At 41.3% G+C, this 20,582-nt stretch overlaps 1 protein-coding gene across 2 annotated transcripts in view; it reads right to left on the bottom strand.

Annotated features, from left to right (window-relative positions):
• LOC131476126 (potassium channel subfamily T member 2) overlaps positions 1-20,582 on the bottom strand; it is a 38,396-nt gene that overhangs the window by 10,385 nt on the left and 7,429 nt on the right. For both annotated transcript variants that reach the window (XM_058654644.1, XM_058654645.1), the window contains exons 2-14: positions 17,957-18,036; positions 17,121-17,223; positions 16,756-16,818; positions 15,969-16,017; positions 15,572-15,631; positions 14,800-14,874; positions 14,465-14,548; positions 13,372-13,466; positions 12,595-12,775; positions 7,214-7,378; positions 5,915-6,051; positions 5,314-5,377; positions 4,019-4,127 (exon numbers count right to left, since the gene is read on the bottom strand). In XM_058654644.1, coding sequence (XP_058510627.1) covers positions 4,019-4,127; positions 5,314-5,377; positions 5,915-6,051; positions 7,214-7,378; positions 12,595-12,775; positions 13,372-13,466; positions 14,465-14,548; positions 14,800-14,874; positions 15,572-15,631; positions 15,969-16,017; positions 16,756-16,818; positions 17,121-17,223; positions 17,957-18,036 — 1,265 coding nt within the window. The remainder of the gene's footprint in view (positions 1-4,018; positions 4,128-5,313; positions 5,378-5,914; positions 6,052-7,213; positions 7,379-12,594; positions 12,776-13,371; positions 13,467-14,464; positions 14,549-14,799; positions 14,875-15,571; positions 15,632-15,968; positions 16,018-16,755; positions 16,819-17,120; positions 17,224-17,956; positions 18,037-20,582) is intronic.

The raw sequence follows: 20,582 nt of genomic DNA, 5'->3' as shown, positions 1-20,582 counted from the left end.
TAAGACCTGGTTTTAGGGTTAGGGTTAGACTTTGATTTAGATTAGGTTAGGGGTAAGGGTTAGGCACTTAGTTGTGATGGTTAAGGTTGGGGTAAGGGGCTAGGTAAAGCATTATGTCTACGATGTGTCCTCACTAAGATATAAAAACGGGTTTGTGTGTGTTTGTGTGAAGGGAAACTGATTGGTTTTTTTTTTGCTTAATCAAGTAAAGCCAACATCAGTGGGTCAAGACCTAACAATGAAATCCCTCAGTGGGTACATTTCAGTGATATTGAGACACACAGGTTTGCATTTTCATTAGAATGGGGCTGAAATGACTATTTTCAGACCCATTTATAGAGAAAGAAATTCATAGACTATAGTGTCACTATCATTGTATTTGCTTTGTTTTAATCTATAAAAATAATGTAGTGTCTTTTATATACATGAAAAAATAATGTGGAAAAATGGCACATAATTGCCACTTTTGCTTTGTGTACCAGGCACAGTAATTATCAAAATGGTTACAGGTTATAGGCCTTCTAATCGATGACCCGCTAATTAACTTAATGACTAATTTGTGGCCAAAAGCACTGGAAAACAAGATCTGAAAAATCCAACGGTGACAAATCTTTCCTTAGTCAGTACCCCGGTGACTCAGACTCAGATTGTACGTTATGAAAAAAGGGTTTGGATCCATACGTATAACCTAAACACATGAGCACACACCGTTTCATGTTGATAAATGTCACTTTGCTATTTATCTGTCTTATCTGAATCCGCCGCAGAGATCGTCCCCCTATAGACACATTCCCAGTTTCCGTTTAATGTGACTTTGCTCGGTTTCAACTGTTTGTGGCGCCGACGCTGAAAAAGGGCCTCGCAACAGGTCAGTGATTCAGTATCAGCTTCATTGAACCACCTTTCACTTACGCCGTCAAACAGCTCACACAAGCGAACTAACCAAACCCAACTGAACAAACACAGATGACTCGCTCTCATTTACCTTTTGCCATGCAGACGGAAAGACCAATAGAGTGATTAATATTTGTAGTAGGCCAATCAGTCAGTGAATCAGGCCCAGGGAGCATTCATTTTACCCTGCTGTTCTAATTCTTGATTGCATTAGCGTAAGCAATGAGCCCGCCGCCACATTAGGGCTAAAGGAACAATATGTGCTCTGTCGCAGGGCAGAAAAAAAGAAAAAAAAAAAGTGAGTGACAAACATCAGAACCTGACATGAATTAGCAAACTCAATCAGCTGCCAGTGTGAGTAACACGAGGCCAGCGGAGATGTAAATGCATTTTAATGAATTAGGTCAGGGGTTTGTGTGAGTGCTACAGCTGTGGATGTGAGAGACGTGAGAATTACAACCCCTGATGGTGGATCTACTGTCGGAGTACCAATGTTCTTTTGGCTCAGAATTATAGACAACAAACACACACACACACACACATACACACAGCTTTTACAGACCATTAAGCATCTTGGCTTGGAGAGGAAAAAAACAAACAAAAAAAACACTGATGTTGTATCTACAGAGCAACACTTTTCATTACTATTACACACACATTGCATCTTCTCTGTCTGTGTCTTACACACACAGATTGGCACAGGTATTCTTCTGAGGACACTGCAGTGACCTCCATTCAGCTTAAACAAAGTGCAATCCCTTACCTTGTTTCCTTACACTTACTTAACAGTTCCTCAGAAATTAGCCTTATTAGGATCAGGTTTTGTTCCCCTTTAGGGCTACTGGTCCTGACAAGGTCAGTGTTTATGTCAGAAAGGAGTACACATACACACACACATACAGTAGCTATATCTACTAAAGCCCAGACACAGACTTTATTTTCTCCCAATATCCAATTTCCAGTGTCCTTCTTACACCTCTGCACCACTGTGATCCATTTGCTTCTCTCGGTCTAAGTGCCTGAGTGCCAGAAACCAATCGCAGACTTTGTCACACTGTACGTTCACAAAAATGTCACAGCCTTTTAGGCCCATGACGATCACTTCAAAGTTGTATTGCGTGGCTTTGAAATATAAACAAATGTCCGCTACATTCAAACCACTGTCAGTCACATAGTGTTGATTCTGCCCATCGATCTCACATTGCCACGCTGCACTCGCTTGGAATGTGCTCTAGTAAAGTGAAAAACCAGTGAAGGGCATTCTACTGCTTAAATTGCATGTGCACAGCTGTTGTATACATACAAATGCTCCCTCACTCAGAGTCTGATAGTATTACCTGACCAAGCCTCTTTTCAGATGAAGGATGCATCCTTCAAATAATGTTTTCATGTTTCTGTTCACAAAGACCAAACAGCGCTATCATCATCATCAACAACAACAACAACAACACAAGTTGTGTGTGTATGTGTGTTCTTGTATTTGTTACCTCTTTAGCATCTTTTCTGGCATAAACACTGACCTTGTCAGGACCAGTAGTCTGCATGAGGACCAAAACCTAGTCCTAGTGAGCCAGGACCTAATTTCAAAGATTTGAATTTTGATTAGGTTAGAGGTGAGGCTTTGTTTAGGCTGTTCAAATGAGTATTAGTCAATGCAGTGTCCTAAGAAGAAAGGCAGCACAAACCTGTGTGTGTGTGTGTGTGTGTGTGTGACTATTTACCCCCCTGTGCAGAGAGCAATTACTACCTGACCACAGGTCCAACAATTGTACTAATTAAATCAGTAGGCCGTTTTTGATTAGTATGAGTGAACTGCTGTAAATAAACCAAGCTCAGGCTGGGGGCGTGAGGCTATTGTTGTCCATAATATAAACTGGGGTGATATTCAATCTACACTATGCACCCAATTCTGTTTGGTTATTCCAACACCTCAGGGCGTCCCGGAACTGCTGCAGCATCATACCGACGTCGTCTCTTTCCTATAGTGGACATCGAGCTGTTATGGAGCAGTTCCTGTGGCTCTTATTAAAGCCCGTGTCTCATTAATGCCTCCCACATTAGCACTTAGCGAGCATATTCCAAGTGGTGTCAAAACATGGCAGCTGTACTTACTGTAATGTGTGCGCGTGTGAGTGACTTCACGCAATTAAAGTCCGATGATAATGAACTTGAGTGATTAAAGGGGCATTTTTTCACTAGTGAAACACGCTAGTGACACTAGTGAAATCTATCTATCTATCAATCTATCTATCTATCTATCTATCAATCTATCTATCTATCTATCTATCTACCTAGTATACACATACACACAAGTTGATATCGTTGTACTTCCAGCTTAAATAATGAAATATAGAGAATAGATAAATATAGAGTTATCATGGACAATCTTGCCTTTGCTTCCTTGTAACAGAAGGCCTTAGTCTGGCTGAGGCAATGAGGTGTTCAAACTGCGCTGCAGGGGCAACGGAGGCTTTCACGCAGGCAGAGCTTTACTGCCAGGTTGGCACGCCAGCAGAACTCATCAAAAGAGGGAGATTTTCTTCCCCCAACATTGCCAACTAAAGCTTAAAACATTGATAAAGACAGCTGGGATGCTTGACATCCTCACCGAGCTGCAGTGATAGGGGGATGTGTGACTTTTTATTTCCGTGTCTTTTCCTTGCAGATGATTGACAGGTGTCGTCTGTTGAGCAGGAGAAGAAGGGACGCTCTTTTAAAGGCGAATATCACAGGAAACCTCAGCGAGGTAGGCGAGGGTTAAATCTGTCCCACATCGGTGGTATACACTGATAAAAATGACATTTTCAGTCGAACAAATCAGTCAAATTAACCTTAAAAGAAAATGGAACGTGACAAGTGTTGACAAACGACGCAGGACAGCTCCCGTCCTGATGTAATCCAAGTTTAACAGTGCAGTCGCCCATCGTCTGCACTGTTATTTATCATGACCAGTGACAACACAATTCACCAAACACCTGTCAAACTCAGCCAGGAAGACCCAATTATGCTAGTGGGTGTCAATGAACCCATTATTTCCTCGCATCCTGATGAGATCAAATAACGTCAGCGTCAGCCAACACCTCAATTCACTGCCAGCTTGATGGAGTTCACACTCACTGCCTACCTGCAAATTTGACATGGAACTTGTTCTCCGGCTTGAGAATCTGGACGTACAGGGGGCAATTTGGTGCAAAGTCTTTCACTGCCCAGGCTCGGAGGATGGTCTGATGATCCTGAGGAAATTGGAGACGGAACGAAGGAAGGGTAGAGAGTGAAAGCAAGTTCAAGTGTGACACGGGGAGAAGGAGAGGCAGAAAACCTATCATTAGCACCATCAGATTGCAGTTCCTCTCTAATAATCCTCTTAAACCACTGACTGCGCTGAGCAATTGAACGGCCTCTCAATTCGGATATCTTTTTTCAGAGAAGTAGTTGAGTCGGCACAAAAGATATGGCGAGTGAACCGAGTTAAAAGTGGCACTGGAAACGAGGTGGATCTGTCGGGCTCGTGTCAGATTAAAACCGCTAACACACTCTCTTTAAACACAAAGTGCGGCTGAGGCTAATGGAAATGTTACTTTCGTGGTGTTGAAAAATTTGAAATTTTCACCACAAGTTATTGTAAGGGAGCCATGAATGTCTGTGCCACAGTTCACTACAACATAAAGTATTATTTAAAAGTCCCGTGTGTAAAATTTAGGTGTAATTCTTTTTCTTGCATTTGGAAGAAATTGAGGATAAAATAATTATATTTTTTTGTGCACACATTTTAAAATGATTGTATGAATTGTTGATTTTCTTTATCTTTTATATTTATCAGGAGCCGAGTCAGCTGTACAGAGGACCCAATTTTGGACCACCATATTTCCTCCAGTCACACAGAATGGGCAATGTGAACATCTTTTTGAGTTTTGCTGCTCACTGAAGGCCACATCATGTTCTCTAACACATTTGGAAAGGAAGAGTGAGGTGAGGGATATTCAGCCTGCAACGCGACTTCACAAATGAATAATGCCAAGTTGTACACATTGCATTTTTAACTGTACGTTTAAGAAATGTAAATCAAGTTAAGTTGTAAGTCATAAAATAGATGATGAACTCATGCATAGTGCACACATCTTAACGTCCATGCATCACCAAAAAACACCATGCATGCTCTGCTGTTCAACTGCTGTTTCCTGTGTTTTTCACACATTCACCGTGTTGTTTCTATTATGTACTCAGTGCAGTGGAAAATTGTCAAAAAGGTAAATCATGTCATATGAAAAGCTGCTTTTGATGCCCTTTCTTTATAAAGACACATAAAAACAGCCTTTTCTTTATCAGTTGCGAGAAAAACATTATACATTATAAAGGAAGACTTAATGTTTTTGCAGTGTGAGGAGTCACGGTGATTCAGGGAAGTCGCGGGGAACGTACAGCAGCTATGCGGTCCACTTCAAACCGGTTACTGAGAATAAAGCAGGCCTCGGCATCGTCCATCCTAAGTGGTTAGGAAGAGCATGTGACCATGGAAGTGAGAGAGAGAGAGAAAAGGAGATGAGGAGAGAAGACACAGGAAGGAGGGTGTTGTCATGTTACAGAGGGAGAGGACAAAAGACAAAAAAAAAAGAAGAAAAAAGCAGGACAATAGAACAACAAATGAACCAACAAGTCTTCCAAGCCTACGCCATTCATGGATGAGATAGTGGGAGGTGAAGAGACGGGGAGATTAAACAAATGAGCTTTCGCTCCTTTTCTTTCCATCGTGACAAAGCGGGCCCAAGGTGCCCAAGGGTAAACAATAAGCAATATGATGCAAACTGTAATTACAGCTGGTACATCAAGGCTACATGTGCTTCAGGTATAAATCATGAGCTACAGCTTCTACATCACTCAGGTCTTTTTTCTGTGTCTTTTCGTCTGGGGCACATTTTGTGACAGTAAAGACATTCAGACACACAGACAGTATAAAGAAATACAGTATGTGCATAAAAATACTTGATCATTATTATTAGTTTTTTTTATCACAGGGACTCACTTGGCCCTCATCAAGTCTTGGTCTTTGAGGGCAGAACCCTGGAGGTAAATGACTCTCTGGGCCCAAAGGGGGACATGAAGGACCCTCCTAACCTGGACATCCATCTCTGCCGGGCACAGGATCACCACATAGTAGTCCTACACACACACACACACACACATACAGTTTGAGTGGGAAAACAGCAGCATATTCATGGACAATGACTGGTTTAATGACCTGATTTAGGCCTAAAATGCTGCTTACTAACTTGCTAACTAACATTTTCCCCAGTATTGACTGTACAGTATAAGCACTGGTTATCACATGACCTGACCAACATTGTATACCGGTGTTTCCCGAAAATTTTGGAAAATGTTGTTTATTTTTACATCTCAAATGATTGAAATGTGCTAATGTGGGACTTTTAACTTGAAATTTCTCTAAAACTGTACAGTAAAAATGTCTGATTTCCAGAATGTTAATAGCCATTGATGTCTTGAACACAACCTAGACAGTCTTGTCCAGGACTTATGGAATATTTTGTTGATTCTGCATCTCAAAGTTGATAATAATTTTGTTTGATTAAAAAGTGATAATGTGGGACTTTTAACATGAAATTTCTCTAAAACTCTGCAGTTAACATTTCTAATTTCTGGTATGCCTGTAGTCACAGATGTCCTGAAAACAACCTAGTCAGTCTTGTGCAGAACGTATGGAAAATGTGGTTTTAAATTAACTGATTAAGAAGTGCCAATGTTCATTCTTTTCTTTGTTACGTGCCCACCAGTGGTCCTGTTAGTGTAACACTGTTTACATTGTGGGAATGCGGTCCCGTCCCCCTATGAGTGGGTCTAAAAAGTGCAGTTGCAAGACCAAGGCTCGGACCAAGTGTCACTGTTGAGGACGTAACAAAAAAAGAATGAAGATATAGTTGGGAAGCACCCTATTTTAGTAATATAAAGCGAAATGCAAATCGGTGAAGTATTCCTTTAATCTTCAACATCGAGTTACTTAACTTTCCATCCGCTACCTGAGCCTGATTCTTGCTATAACCTCACATCCTGTTCAATCAACTGTGGTGGAGAGGACCATTCCAAGTGATCTCCAACACACACACACACACACACCGTGTGGTGAACAAGACATTGTGCACACATGGATGCACCTAAGCAAACACAATCTGCTCCTTCATTAAAAAGACAGCAGTTTGATGTGTGTTATTTTAGAATTAATCCTCTGCTTTTACCACAGTCTCTTGGGCTCATGGATTACAGATTACAAAAATCACACACACACACACACACACACACTTGGAGAGACCTGCAGTCGTGGGTGAGCGAAGAACTCGTTAAGGAAGTCCATGAGGAGGTCGATTTTGAGACAGCTGACACACAGCACCACGTGCTTCTCCGTCTGTGCTCTGTAGCGGCTGTAGTTTCCCCCGGACTTCTGCCGCTCCATCCACAGAAAAGCCAGCTGCTCGAACTGCACTCGGGAAAACATCCGTCACATTCAAACAGACACAAAATGGGATTAAGGGGCGGCTGAAACGCAGGGAAGAGTCAGGTGGTTTATGAGAAAAACACGCTGCCTTGAGATGTATAGTGTTTCCCTTTTAATTTGGGAGAGTGTTCTGATGGAATTAAGATAAACGGACATTGGATTCATCCTTTATGGAAATAACCAAAGGCCTGAAGGCTGCTGCACTGGGTTCTTTGCTGTGCCGAGGGTCAGGTGGGGGAGATGGATGGTGGGAAGGATTGTAATTTTACACATGAATACATGTGTTAGAGATTTCTGCTGAAGTTGAGACACTAATCACTGTAATTCAAAGGGGGGAAAAAATGACTTTTCTATTTCAGTGACAGTAAAATAAGGGAGAAACACAAATTAGTATCTGATAATGCACTAGAAATAAATGGTTTGACGTGAATAGTGATTTTCATGATTTAGTGGTTTCATAACCAAATTTTCCTTCCAATATTGCTCAAGGTTTGAATCCTAGATTAATGGAATAACTCGTATAAAGCAGAAATCTTCATCTCCGACTACAGTTACGACTTAATAGTTGATAGTGGCAGAGGAAATGATTGTGTACTTTGTGTTTATTTGATTTCTTCTTATTCTGTTTTTCTCTTATTTAGGTTCCGGCAAGGACAATCGTGATGCAACCCTGTGTCAGTGTGTGTAAGCAGGAAAACTATCCCTTTCGTACAAAAGTGGTGTAGAGAATCTTACAACAAACACAATTCACTCATTTCCAACATAAACAGGTGATGAACCTTCAAATATACGATAAAATGAATGTGATGAATTTAGTGCACGGTAATTTAATAAATTAAGTAATTTAATTAGCTCATTCTCCTTTTTTTTGTTGTTGTTGTTTTTCCCAGCATCGTTCGTTTGAGCAGCCACTAAATCACATGACAATTAGACATCTATTATTAGTGGAGGATTGTGATCTGCTTCATTAAACACTAAACAAAGCACCCGCACCTTATTGGCTCTGCTCTTTTCCACTGTGATTTATGTTTTATTGCTGTGATTTGTAATATTTACTGTGACCGTAAGGCACAATGGTCTGTGAATTCCATCAGCCGTGTGTATACTGCACTGTGTATGCAGATGAACGACGGTAAAGATTTACTTGACTTGGAAATGAATTGAAACACCAGATGTTTGTAAATGGAAATGACCTACATAGTTTTCGTTTAAAGCATTATTTTCAAATCCATTTGCTTTAAAGGGGTTAAACATAACTTTCCAAAAACTGTTCTCTATAACAACATGTGTGGCCGTAACTGAACTGCACTCTCATCATCACAGTGTTCTTTCTCGCGACAGCTGCAGAGGAGTATCATGAGGTAACTATAGCAACACTCTAGTTTTTGCTCGGGGTCGAGCTCTTCCCTGTTTGGCCTGACGGGCTGAAATTTATTTTGCTCTTTATGCTTTTGTGGAGCTTCTGTTGAAGTCTGTGTTGTGCTGGGAGACAGATTTTTTTGTTGATAGTGGAAAACTCACCACTGATGTTTTTTGCTTATTTTAACCATAAAAGGGCTTGAAAATGAATCCTGTGAGTAAGTGATTTTTGCCCATTTTTCCAGAATATCCTTCATTATCTGTCAGTTATTTACAATTTGCTGCATGTTAAAATAGAGTATTAACAATTAAAAATGAAAAATGTGTGTTAAATTGTATGCATGTTTATTATAACATTTGTTTGAGTGTTTGTCTCAGTGTCCAAAACAGGCAACACTGTGCTCTGATTACAAAGACGCTGATTCTCTGGCTTCCTGCAACAGCACGAGTGAAATTATCGTAATAACCACATGTTGGCTTTGATGGGCAACTTCTCAGCTTTCAGAAACCGTTGGAATTTTTCCAATAATGCAAAGTGTGTCGTCTGCGATACGCTCAGTGTTAACATCCTTTCTCGTTATGCAGAAAACTCAGTCTAGAGGCTACTGTAGGCATTTGTGGAGGCTTTGGAAGGTCTCCACAAAAGTCTTAAAAGGCATAAAAAATGATTAATGCGTAAATAATGTTACATTATGGCTCATTTAAAGGTTCATAATCCCACAAAAATGACTGCTGTGGTCAGTAGCAGGGAAACCAGTGGAGACAACAATAACAATAAGACAGCGGCTGAATCTTGATGCACTCTGTGGCTTCCCTATGAAAGTCTGGTTATGGCAGACAGACAGACGGACAAACACACACTCACATGCACTGCGGAACAATTCAAACCAATCTTCCCGTAAATTGTATTTCTCTTTTGTTTGTTTGTTTGTTTTTTTTCTTTCTTTCTTTTTTTGTAGTGACTACACAGTTTTGATGGTTTGTCTTCTTCTTTTTTTTGTAAGTGCATCACATGAGCAGCAGGTGTGCCGCTGCATCTATACACATGCATGATTGACCCCCATGCTGTGATTGAGTGGGGACGAATCCATCGCACTCACAAAAGACACCATTGTGATGATAGTTTCGGCTGAACTTTTCATTGGCAATTGGCACCATGGATGTCATGTCACCCTTCCGACTTACTCCCTGCTCCCAAATTTCATGCCTTAAAGCACATGTGTCAAACTGGTGGCCTCGGGGCCACATGTGGCCCTCCAATCTATTACATATGGCCCACCCACCACTGTGATGGAAGAGAGACAGAATATAAGACTAAATGTATTTGCCGGCAATATTTTTATAATAGTAATAAAACATTCGGTTGTAATCATTGCTTTATTAAATGTATTACACTCAACATGAAATTACATATATTTAAGCTGTTTTAATCACAATTATCCTCGTCATTATTTGATAATTTTCAATTTAATTCTCCGTTTTTGTGCATCATAAATATGTTTTTATTGTGAATAATTTTATATCAAAACAAGCACTTTTACTTTGCAATTCTGTCTAATATCATAATGAATATCTTATATTGCCCACCGGCTACTAAATAGTTGTTTTTTTCCAATTTTTTTCCTCTATGTCGGCCCCCAGGTCATTTGAGTTTGACAGCCCTGCCTTAAAGGAATACTTCACCGATTAGCATTTAGCTTTGTATTACTAGAATAGGGGTAGTACTTTTGAAAAATGGTGCTTGCCAACCTCAGTTTCCCCTGAGTCGAGAAATATCTTCATTCTTTTCTTTGTTACGTGCCCACCAGAAACACTTGGTCCTGTTAGCGTAACTGTTAGCAAAGATGGCGGACACTGTTTACATTAGAAATATCTTCATTCTTTTCTTTGTTACGTGCCCACCAGTGACACTCGGTCCTGTTAGCGTAAGAGTTAGCAAAGATGGCGGACACTGTTTACATTCTGGGAATGAGTGCCGTGAGTGCCTACGAGTGGGTCTAAAAAGTGTGGAATTGGCGTTGCTGTTTCAAGCCTTGGACCAAGTGTCACTGGTGGACACATAACAACAAAAAGAATGACGATATTTCTCGACTCAGGGGAAACTGAGGTTGGCAAGCACCATTTTTCAAAAATACTACCCCTATTCTATAGTAATACAAAGCTAAATGCTAATCGGTGAAGTATTCCTTTAAATATCCCTTTTTTAGACATTTAAAAACTCCTCCTTCCCTTAGCACCAACCTCAGCCCTGTAAGTGTGTGTTTTTCACTGCCCAGAGAGACCCTCATCCAACTATAGTGCCACAAATATCCACTCCTATTAGCACCTTCTTCTTTTAGCATCTTCTACGGCAGCTCCCTCAGGGATAAAAGATATACACAAATGTGAGGAACAACCATTAGAACACACGAGGAACCGATATTTTATTCGAGGTGTTTTTATTCAGTCGTCCCTGTGCAAATACAACGTGTGTAAACTTTTTAGCTCTCCATCAAGTCTGTTCCCTCTGTGGCGCAGCTAAATGACAGGAGAGGGGTTTAGGGAATTGAGAGAGTAAGGAAGACACTCAGCCCTGGTCTTTGAGTAAAAATAGTTTTGTAAATTCACGTAGGATGTTGTGACTCATCACATCGCGTTGTGCATGGGGAGAAATACAAGAATCGCTCGTCTAAATGAGAAAACTTGACTGCTGTGAGCTTATCCAAAGGAAAACAAATTGGGTTTTGTGAGTTGCAAAATAACTGCTGGCTGTGATAATCAAAGAGTGTGTCCACTGGTCTTTAAGGATCCAAAACTCATCAAAGCAAAAATTGTTTTTGGATCACTTTTAAAGCTTTCGGCTATAAAGTGATCTTTTATTGATAAAAAAAAAAGAAAAAAAGGGAGGAATTCAAACACTACTGAACCTTACAGGCTGAACAAAAAAAATATATTAAAGGTGATGTATTGACTTGGTCTCTGCAGGGGAATTTGACAAAGAGGGAAAATGAGCTACGAGATCCCCTTCTGCCCCTGATGACGCAGAGGAACACTGAGTGTATTTTGGTTTGTTCTTTTCCAATCAAGCGTCTTGTTGTATTTTTTGTAACCAAAGCATTTTGATGGAATAATATTTCTAACAGTGGTGTAATGCTTTTTGGAAATGACGCTGATGTTTGTTATCGTTTTTGGAATGTTTCTTTCCATCCAGATGTTGCCAAAACAGATTGTTGACTTTGTGATTGGTCACATGATCTGTTATTTCACTGAGCAGTGAATACTTGAGCTGAGTGAACCCGAGACATGCCAGACGTGCTGCTGTTCACTCATGATTAAAATCAGTACGTTGTAATTGAGTAGGTTTTTGTGTACTTGTACTTTTTGAATAATTTTTTGAAAAAATATTTGTAATTTTACTTTTATTCAAGTATGTTGTTTATTACTGTACTGTAATTTGCTACGTAAATTTGCACTAATTAAGATCCCTGAGTGAGTGAGCATTTGTGACCTTTGACCCATTTTGACTGATGTGTTTTACATATTTTATTTTCTCAGAACTTTCATTTAAAAAGGTTTGCCTTCAATTAAAAACAATTAATGTGAGATTTGTGTCCCCTTGTCCTTTTTGCACGAAGAACCCCAGACGCTACTTTATTACCGTAACTTGTGTACATTTTTAGATCAGTACTTTTACTTGTACTTAAGTAAAATGTTATCAAAATAGCGGTGCCTTTACTTGAGTGGAATATTTCAGTACTCTTTCCACCTCTGATTAAAATTTAGTTAAGTAATTTTACTCTTTTTTTAACCTACTTTGTTCCTCTGGTTTTGCGTTTCAGTTCATTCCCATCATGCCTCACCTGAATGGGAAGCACAATGAGCGCCACAAAGATCATGATGACCACCAGGAGCTGTGAGGGCCAGATCTGTGGGGTGACATCGCCGAAGCCCACGGTGGAGAAGGTGACCACACAGAAGTAGAGCGAATCAAACAGGGTCAAGTTGTTGCCCGCTCGTTCGAGGTGCTGAATGCCACAGATGCTGAAGGAGGTAGGAGAGCGGGAAAGAGGGAGAAAGTATGAACAGTCTTATTGCGATCACTGAGAAACAAGTGTGAGTGCTAAATGAAACATAGGTGTTCTTTTTTTTATTTTATACTTGTGTATATATGTGTGACATTGTACGTGTAAGGATGGGGGTGGAAGCACGCTTGAACACACTTGTGGGACATTGTGCATTTGTATAGGTGTGGAAATACAAGCTGTGCAATATCCTGATCTTTCGCAGATGAGATGAGTCAACAGGCAAATGTCAACCGTGAAGTGGTCAGAGAGCTTAATTCATGCCTTGTGTAGGATCTTCTGGATTAACTAAGGCTTTTACAACAGATACGCAGCGAGCCGACACATCCTCCACTGCACTGAAGCAATAACCCGTTGTCATTTGAGAGCACTATCTCACTCTCACTGTTGCCAACTACATTTCTGCTCTCTGTCTTTCTCCCTATTGGCTCCAGGAGCTGCCTTTTCTCTCTCTGTATGTTGCTGCATGTCCATCTCTCTTTCCTTACCCTGTAAGCTGTGACACGCTGTCTCTCCACCCGCCCCAAAGTCAGTGTCATCCGCACAAATACTCACCATGTAAACATGAGGCAGACCAGTGTGCTGATGAGTATCACCACCTGGTTAAACATGGCCGAGTGTGTCCGCTGGATGGCCCTGTGGAGATCATTCTGCAGACAGACAGACAGAGAGAGAGGGAGGGAGAGATACTACTGTGAAGGATCGAGCTGATTAAAAAAGCTGCCTCTGTGACTGGCATTAAACAAGACTCAATTGAAGTCACTCTAGATGGAGAATAAAGATTAAACTAACAATTCGGCTTCTTAAAGGCAGTATCTTGTCGCAGCAGCAGTCGAAAGTTTTCATGAACACTCGATAAATTGCTGTCAATCATGCTTCTGATGGACTTCATTTATTTATCTATCTATTCGTTTATATTGTATGTAGTAACTGCATGAAGGAAATCAGGGATTAATAAAGTTTATGTAATCTAATGTAATGTAATGTAATCTAATGTAATCTAATGTAATCTAATCTAATCTAATCTAGTCCAATGTGCATCACCAATGTGTAAAATGGGATAAAATGATAGTTGGAAAAATCCAATAGAAATGCATTGATGACCTGTTCAGACCTGGTACTATCATCCATCCATCCTGAATGAGTGAGTGAGTGATTCACTCCTGCAGTTTTTTTTTTAATATACAGTGCCCATACATTAATATGAACATTTTCTAAATATAACATGTATGTTTCAACAGCACACAATTTCATGTGCACACACACACACACACACACACACAAACACAAACCAACATACACAAACTTGAGTCATTAAGAACAATAGCTTGTCCTTGCAAACATTACATCAACATGCATTGGAAAAAAGGGCGACATACTACTACAGATCCGACTTCATGTTGTCACAGGAGGAGACACATTTTAATGCCGGGTGTGAACAGTTCTGTTACCTGTTCTATCCACATGTGGTCGAATCACAATTACAAGGATGGATGTTTACACCAGGTCTGAAGGGCACCATGTGGAGCTTATTTGGATGGGTGTGATGGAAGAGATTCAAGTTTTTCATAGATTTCGTGACTGATTTACTTTTAGATGAGTGCAAAAATAAATATTGCATTTTAGATGGAGACTGTGCTTCACTTACGATCATGTTCTCCAAAGCATGTTTTGCCAGCCAGCAGTTGAGAAAAACAGGGATGAATAGATTTCGGAAGGAGGGCAGAATCACCTGTCAGGAAAAGAAAGCTTCAGTCTGCTTGGCTTTATACAGTCACAGGGCCTCTCATTAGGCATGGGATTGAGTAAACATGTGTGAGTGGTAATATCCTTTCCATATTATTGTAGTTAGTTAAGTGTGTGTCTGTGTGTCTGAGTGTGTGTGTGTGTGTGTGTGTGTGGCAAGTGACAGCCAGAAGCAAACGGCTGCCTGGGAGACTCTCAGTGCTGTCAGTGCTCAGTAACGCATATCCTTCCACTCACAGTGATCATGAAGGGAATGGCGCTGATCATTTCCAGAATGAAGGGGACACGTAATACTTGCTCCCAAACGTTGCCCTGGAAACATAAACCACACACAGGGGTCAGAAAACTCTATTGTCATGGTGACCTTAGGGGATTACCACATAACAAGCCCGGTTGCCGCGAAATTGATCGTTTTCTGCAGGATAGATCGGGACATTAAAGAATTATACAACACCCTTGTACCCTCCGAGGATAGAAGCAGCATTACTCAGCTTTCGCTAAGCTTTGACATTCAATTAAGATGTCAGGCATGCTTGTCTTTATTTGTCTGCCGCCTGCATATGGCTGACCTGAATCTCATGGAGTGTAGGTGGACAGGCACAGGGAATGTCCACAGGAATCAGTCAGCTCTAAATGTTAAGGCCTCAAGCCTCCAGAGTAATCTGCAGAGAGGCCTCTTCATAGGCTTACAGTGTCAAATACATCAAAGGCCAGGCAACCCCTTGATGGATCCGCCCCCCGGCAGCAACACAAAGGCCCCCGCTGGAGTTTTTCAGATGTGTCAATAACAGGGCGGTGCTGAGGAAGCCTCAAGTCCCACTGAAGTGCTTTCCACACACACCGGGCAAATGAGGCGCAAAGGAAATGTATGTTGAGTTGAGAGGACGCACAGAGGAGTGCTCGGTGGACAGCAACGCCCTCAGGCATTTCACACGCGGGCACATCCGCTCACCTCACACACACACGTAGTCACGGCTTCAGACCGGTGGGGCTCCACGAGTCAACTCACCTTGTAGCTGAGATACACGAGCAACATCGTTTCTGAAAAACTGATGAAAGCCACAAACACCTGCAAGTAAAGTGAGAGAAGGGAGATGGGGGGGGGCGGGGAGTCAAGTCAAGATACAGTATTCAGAAAGAGACCAGAGCAGAGAGAAAAACAGGAGTTGTAGAGATGGAAGAGGCGAGCGTGGGAGGAATCAGTAGGCATGCTGGTGATTGAGCTTCAGAGGCAAAAGGTTTGTAAGGCAAGACACAGCCAGGTGTCTGACTGTGTGTGCATCTGCATCCATTTTTATTGGTTTATGGGCAGTGAATGCACACACAGCCGTGTGCAACTCATGTATGCAGATATGTGTGTTTGCAGACTGAAGCCTTGTTTACACAGGAGTGTACTGATATCTGACCTGCAGAGCCCACAGTGGTAATGGTCTGTCCACCCAGATGATCAGTTTCCTACAGAGTTGGAGGAAAAAGGACAGAACAGAGATACGGCACAGACAGACACAGTGAAATAAGATATTGAAAATTATTTTCTGCCCCAACACAATGGCAGTCAACAGGGACCATGACCAACATAGTCCAGAAGTAATATTCACACAGTCAAATGGAAATTTACAGGCAGGTTGTTTTGTTTTTTTCTCCTTTTCTTTTCAAAGACACTCTGGGGCTTATCATGGCTGCTTAGTTGCTTGCTGCCTGTTCTTCTATGAGTCTGCTGCCTGGAGTAAGAGGCGACCGGTCCCTTCTCTGAGCTCACTCTGTCAGGCTCCTTATTCATTTGGAGCCAGAGCTTAGCCTGTGTCACCAGCCACCAGTGAGATCAATAGGTCCATGAGCAGGAGACATGGCGTATCGCTAAGTCCACGCACACTTCCTGCTTTCTCGCCTGTTGTTTTATATTGCATACTTTATCTCCACTACATCGCTGTTGATTAGGCCGCACAGGCTCTACGCATGTTTTATGTTGACAGCTAATCCATAAAGTTATACTGTGACAAATGAATGTGGATCTGTAATGCTCGATATCAGCATTGTGAATTGTATCAGTTAAGTGGAGTCGCATTGATCGTGTTATACAACATTTCCGACCAGTAGGCCGGTGTGGGAGACGCGCGTCCTCAAGGGTGTGCGGTTTCATGGACCTCGTCCGCAGGCCAAAGACATCGCCCTGCATTAGGGACACGTGCTTACCAGTCAAACTCACTCCCGGGACGAAACGACGCGTTTGGTTTGGTGCAGTTTACTCCGCTCACGCTGCAGGAGAGAAACAAAACACAACAAACAGCTAAGGAAGTGACTTTTTGTCCAGCTAGCTCACATCCAATCTTGTTTTATATTTATTCATATATAATATATATATATATATATATATATATATATATATATATATATATAATATATATATATATACGTTTATATAAGTATATATATATACTATGTACACACACTTCTCTCATCTAATGACCTGCTGCACTTATTTCTGCTATCAGGCCTTGGCACACCTTGTTTCACCAGGCCTCAGGCCATTAGGCCCCTGTTATCACCATTTCTCTCACCAGTCCTGTTTTTCCTGTTGCGGATTGTCCAGCAAGACTCTGACAATGTAGAGGAGGCAGCTCAGCACTTTGAGGGCAAAGTTAAACATTCGCACCCGCAGACCTGCGATGCAAAGAGAAGACAACATCGTTAGAAAGAAATATCAGCAGCTGAAAAATTTACAAGAAATGAACATGACACAACATGTTTTGAAACCACTACTACTACCAATAATAAAAATAAAAAAAATTATGTGAAACTTGATTTTAGATCCCTTACAACATGCCGTGGTGTAAAAAATGAACATACAATAGTATGTAAATAAACCTGAATGATTAACTCAGAGGTGTCAAACTGTAATGAAAAACATGAAGACCTCCTCTTCCCTTACATTTTTTTTATTATTTACTTAATTTTCAATTTATTTCTGTCTGTTTTAAATGTTAATAGATTTATTTTTGCCTTCATTCAATTTCAAAACAAACACGTTTACTTTGAAATTCTGTAAAATATTATCATGAATCATTGCGATATCAAGTAATCATTTTAAGATTTACCCACAGTTGTTTTTTTGTTGTTGTTGTTTTATTAAACCCGATTAGACGCTAACTGGCCCTCCCTTAAGTTTAACACCCCTGGATGAACTGTTTCTATTATCTTAATCATGTAGGAGACAATACACATACAGTGGTGACGAGAAGTCACTGCACAGACACATAAAACATCCACATATAAGTGTAGCGCAAGAGTGATAAACAATCACATCTCATATGGAAACAAAGCAGACAGAAGACGGTGGAAATCACCTGAATGATTACAGACAGAGAAAGTGTCATCCTTATCACAGGCAACTCACTGGATCTTTGGTTTTTGATGAAGAACAGCTTGAGGCGCTCCTTGAAAGTGTTCTCATTCACATAAAACTCTACCTGCACCCTAAGAGAGGGATGGAGAGATGGGCAGAGACAGTGAGGGAGAGCAAGAGATAACGAGGGGACAAGAGGAAACAAAAAAAGAGAAAAAGGTTCTTGGAGGTTGCTGTGAGTGAAGAAAGATACACATTTTCATGGTCAAGTCACAGGACAGAAGAGAGAGAGAGAGCAATAGAATAAAGGTGAGGAAGAAATAATGTGAACAATTGAGTTAATTGGAGATTTTTTTTTTTTTTTTAAAAAGGGCAATAATGATTATTTGAGCTCTGAAAAGTATGGAAATAAGACAAAGTGGCTGGCCACATTAAAGAATAATGGGTTTTGGAGGAAATGGTGTTAGTGCTTGTCCGCCTGCCCATAAGCCCAGACAGCTGCAGTCAGTCTCGTTATCTCCCCTGATTAAATATAGAGCAACAAATTACTTCCCTCTGATGTTTCTGCTGAACATGGGAGGCCATAATTACTGCTCTTTCTCTGTTTCCATTCTGGCACCCTGCTGTTAGAGGGACACACACACACACACGCATTCTTACTGTGCACATACACGCCGAAAATACACACCTGCAACCAGGTCAATGGGATCATTATACCATTCAAACACATATCTGACAGTGATGCTTAAAGAGCCATGGTGAAACTGACAAAGAGACACTCAGCGCTTACATGTGTAGAGACATACAACCAGACACACTCAACATGACTGTATTTCCTGTCTGGCCACCTCAGGGGAGATTTCTCAGAAGTCCCTCCTTTCATCCTATGGAGGGAAAAGTGGATGACTCAGGATGGGGATGAAAAAACGCTGGGGCAAACACACACACACATACACAGAGAGATGAAAGAGAGGCAGGGCAACTGCAATCTATTCCCCTCTGCAGGAAGAGGAAGAGGTGGTGGAGTCTTCCCAGGGTTCCAGAGTGACGCTATACTGACATCCCCCCCTCCACCACCACCACCCCCCTCGCCAAACACGCACACACACACACACATACATGCCACAACCCAAACCCCACCACATTCCGAGCAACATTTGAGGGGTGGGGGGTAACTTTCTGCAGTGTTGCCATAGCAACGCAGGATTGGTTGTCTTCTCCCTCCCTGTCTCTCATGAACAGATGTGAGCAAACACAAGTACAGCAAGTGTGTTTAGCCACTGGAGCCAATATAGCCCAGCTCCAACCTGTTGACGGCTCCCTTTGCTGTCAGCAGCCGGCTGACAATTAGTTTTTGCGCACATGATGGAAAACAGAGGACCATGCAGACCCCCCCACCCCCACCTCCTTATTAGAAAATGATTTTGTATGAATTGCTGAAAAGATGGGACACCTCGCAGCATTTGCAGTCATAGACGATTGGAAGAGAAAGGAAAGATAATGTGTGCGAGTATGTTGAGGCGTACTGAGCTAATCGACCGCATCAGTGCGTGAGTTCTTTTATGCAGAGAGCAATCAAAGAGACAATAACACGGCAGCACTAAGCAGAGTGCACCATTTTTTTTTTTACCATTTAAAGTAAATATAAAAAGCAGGGGTTTGGTATTATATTTGGTATTTTAAAAAAATGCAATGACGCATCCATTATTTAAAGTTAACATTGCCGAGTAAACGTCTGCATTCTGAATCTGAGATAACGAATACTGTTAAGCCTGACAAAGCTGGAAATTCAACACATTGCCTACACACAGTAAATTATTAAATCATGATCGCGATCGCAGTCAAATATAACACATTTAAACACAGTAACCTTAAAACGAGGAGAGTGTTGACTTCAGAAAAGCTCCACTGTGTCAATTCTCAGAGGTAAAATCCTATCCCAAAAAAAAGGCGCTAAAAGTCTAAATGTGTACTTTCCATCCAGCTAATTTCTGCTTTTGCAACCAAATCCGTCAGGTACCGCAATCCAATATGTGACTATGACAGTGTTCTCCAGTCCTGAGCCAAATCTCGGGTTTGTTGTCACCCTATAGGGCACTAACAATTGCATACACTCCTAAATCCCATAATCAATCAGTTTCTTTGTTCATCAAAGTCCTTAAAGCCTCTTCAAGCTCCACAAGAAGAAAATGTTGTGTTGATGTTTTCAGAGGTCATTTAGCGCTTGATAGGTTTTTCTCCAAGTTCCACTTGAGCATGCAGCAGAGGATGAAAAGAAAAGTAGGAATATAGCCCGGTAAGAGTTGAGCTGTGGGATAGACTGAGAGTGAGGATGTTTATGGATAATGGGACAAACTTCAGAAACCATGAGAGAATAACCCCTGAATAGGTCTGTCTCACCTGAGCCTAGAGAATCTGCATTTCTCTATGTGCACGCACACTCAAATAAATGGACATACAATGAGAGGAAGACAGAGTGCAGACATAAAAAAAAAAATATACAAATTAATAGACACAGACAGATGGACAGGGGGGATATGCGGAGGAGGATCTTTGCGAGCGAGAGAGACAGAGATGAACCTTGTTCTCCTGCTGCTTCCACCCATGCCTGTGCTCCATAATGACACAGCACTGGCTGTCTAATGACACCGTGGCAGAGACTAAAGAAAACCCAAAT

This window comes from Solea solea, chromosome 16 (assembly GCF_958295425.1).
Source record: "Solea solea chromosome 16, fSolSol10.1, whole genome shotgun sequence".
Lineage (NCBI taxonomy): Eukaryota > Metazoa > Chordata > Actinopteri > Pleuronectiformes > Soleidae > Solea > Solea solea.
Note: the sequence above shows the minus strand (reverse complement) of the source record. Positions and strands in the feature narration are given on the sequence as shown.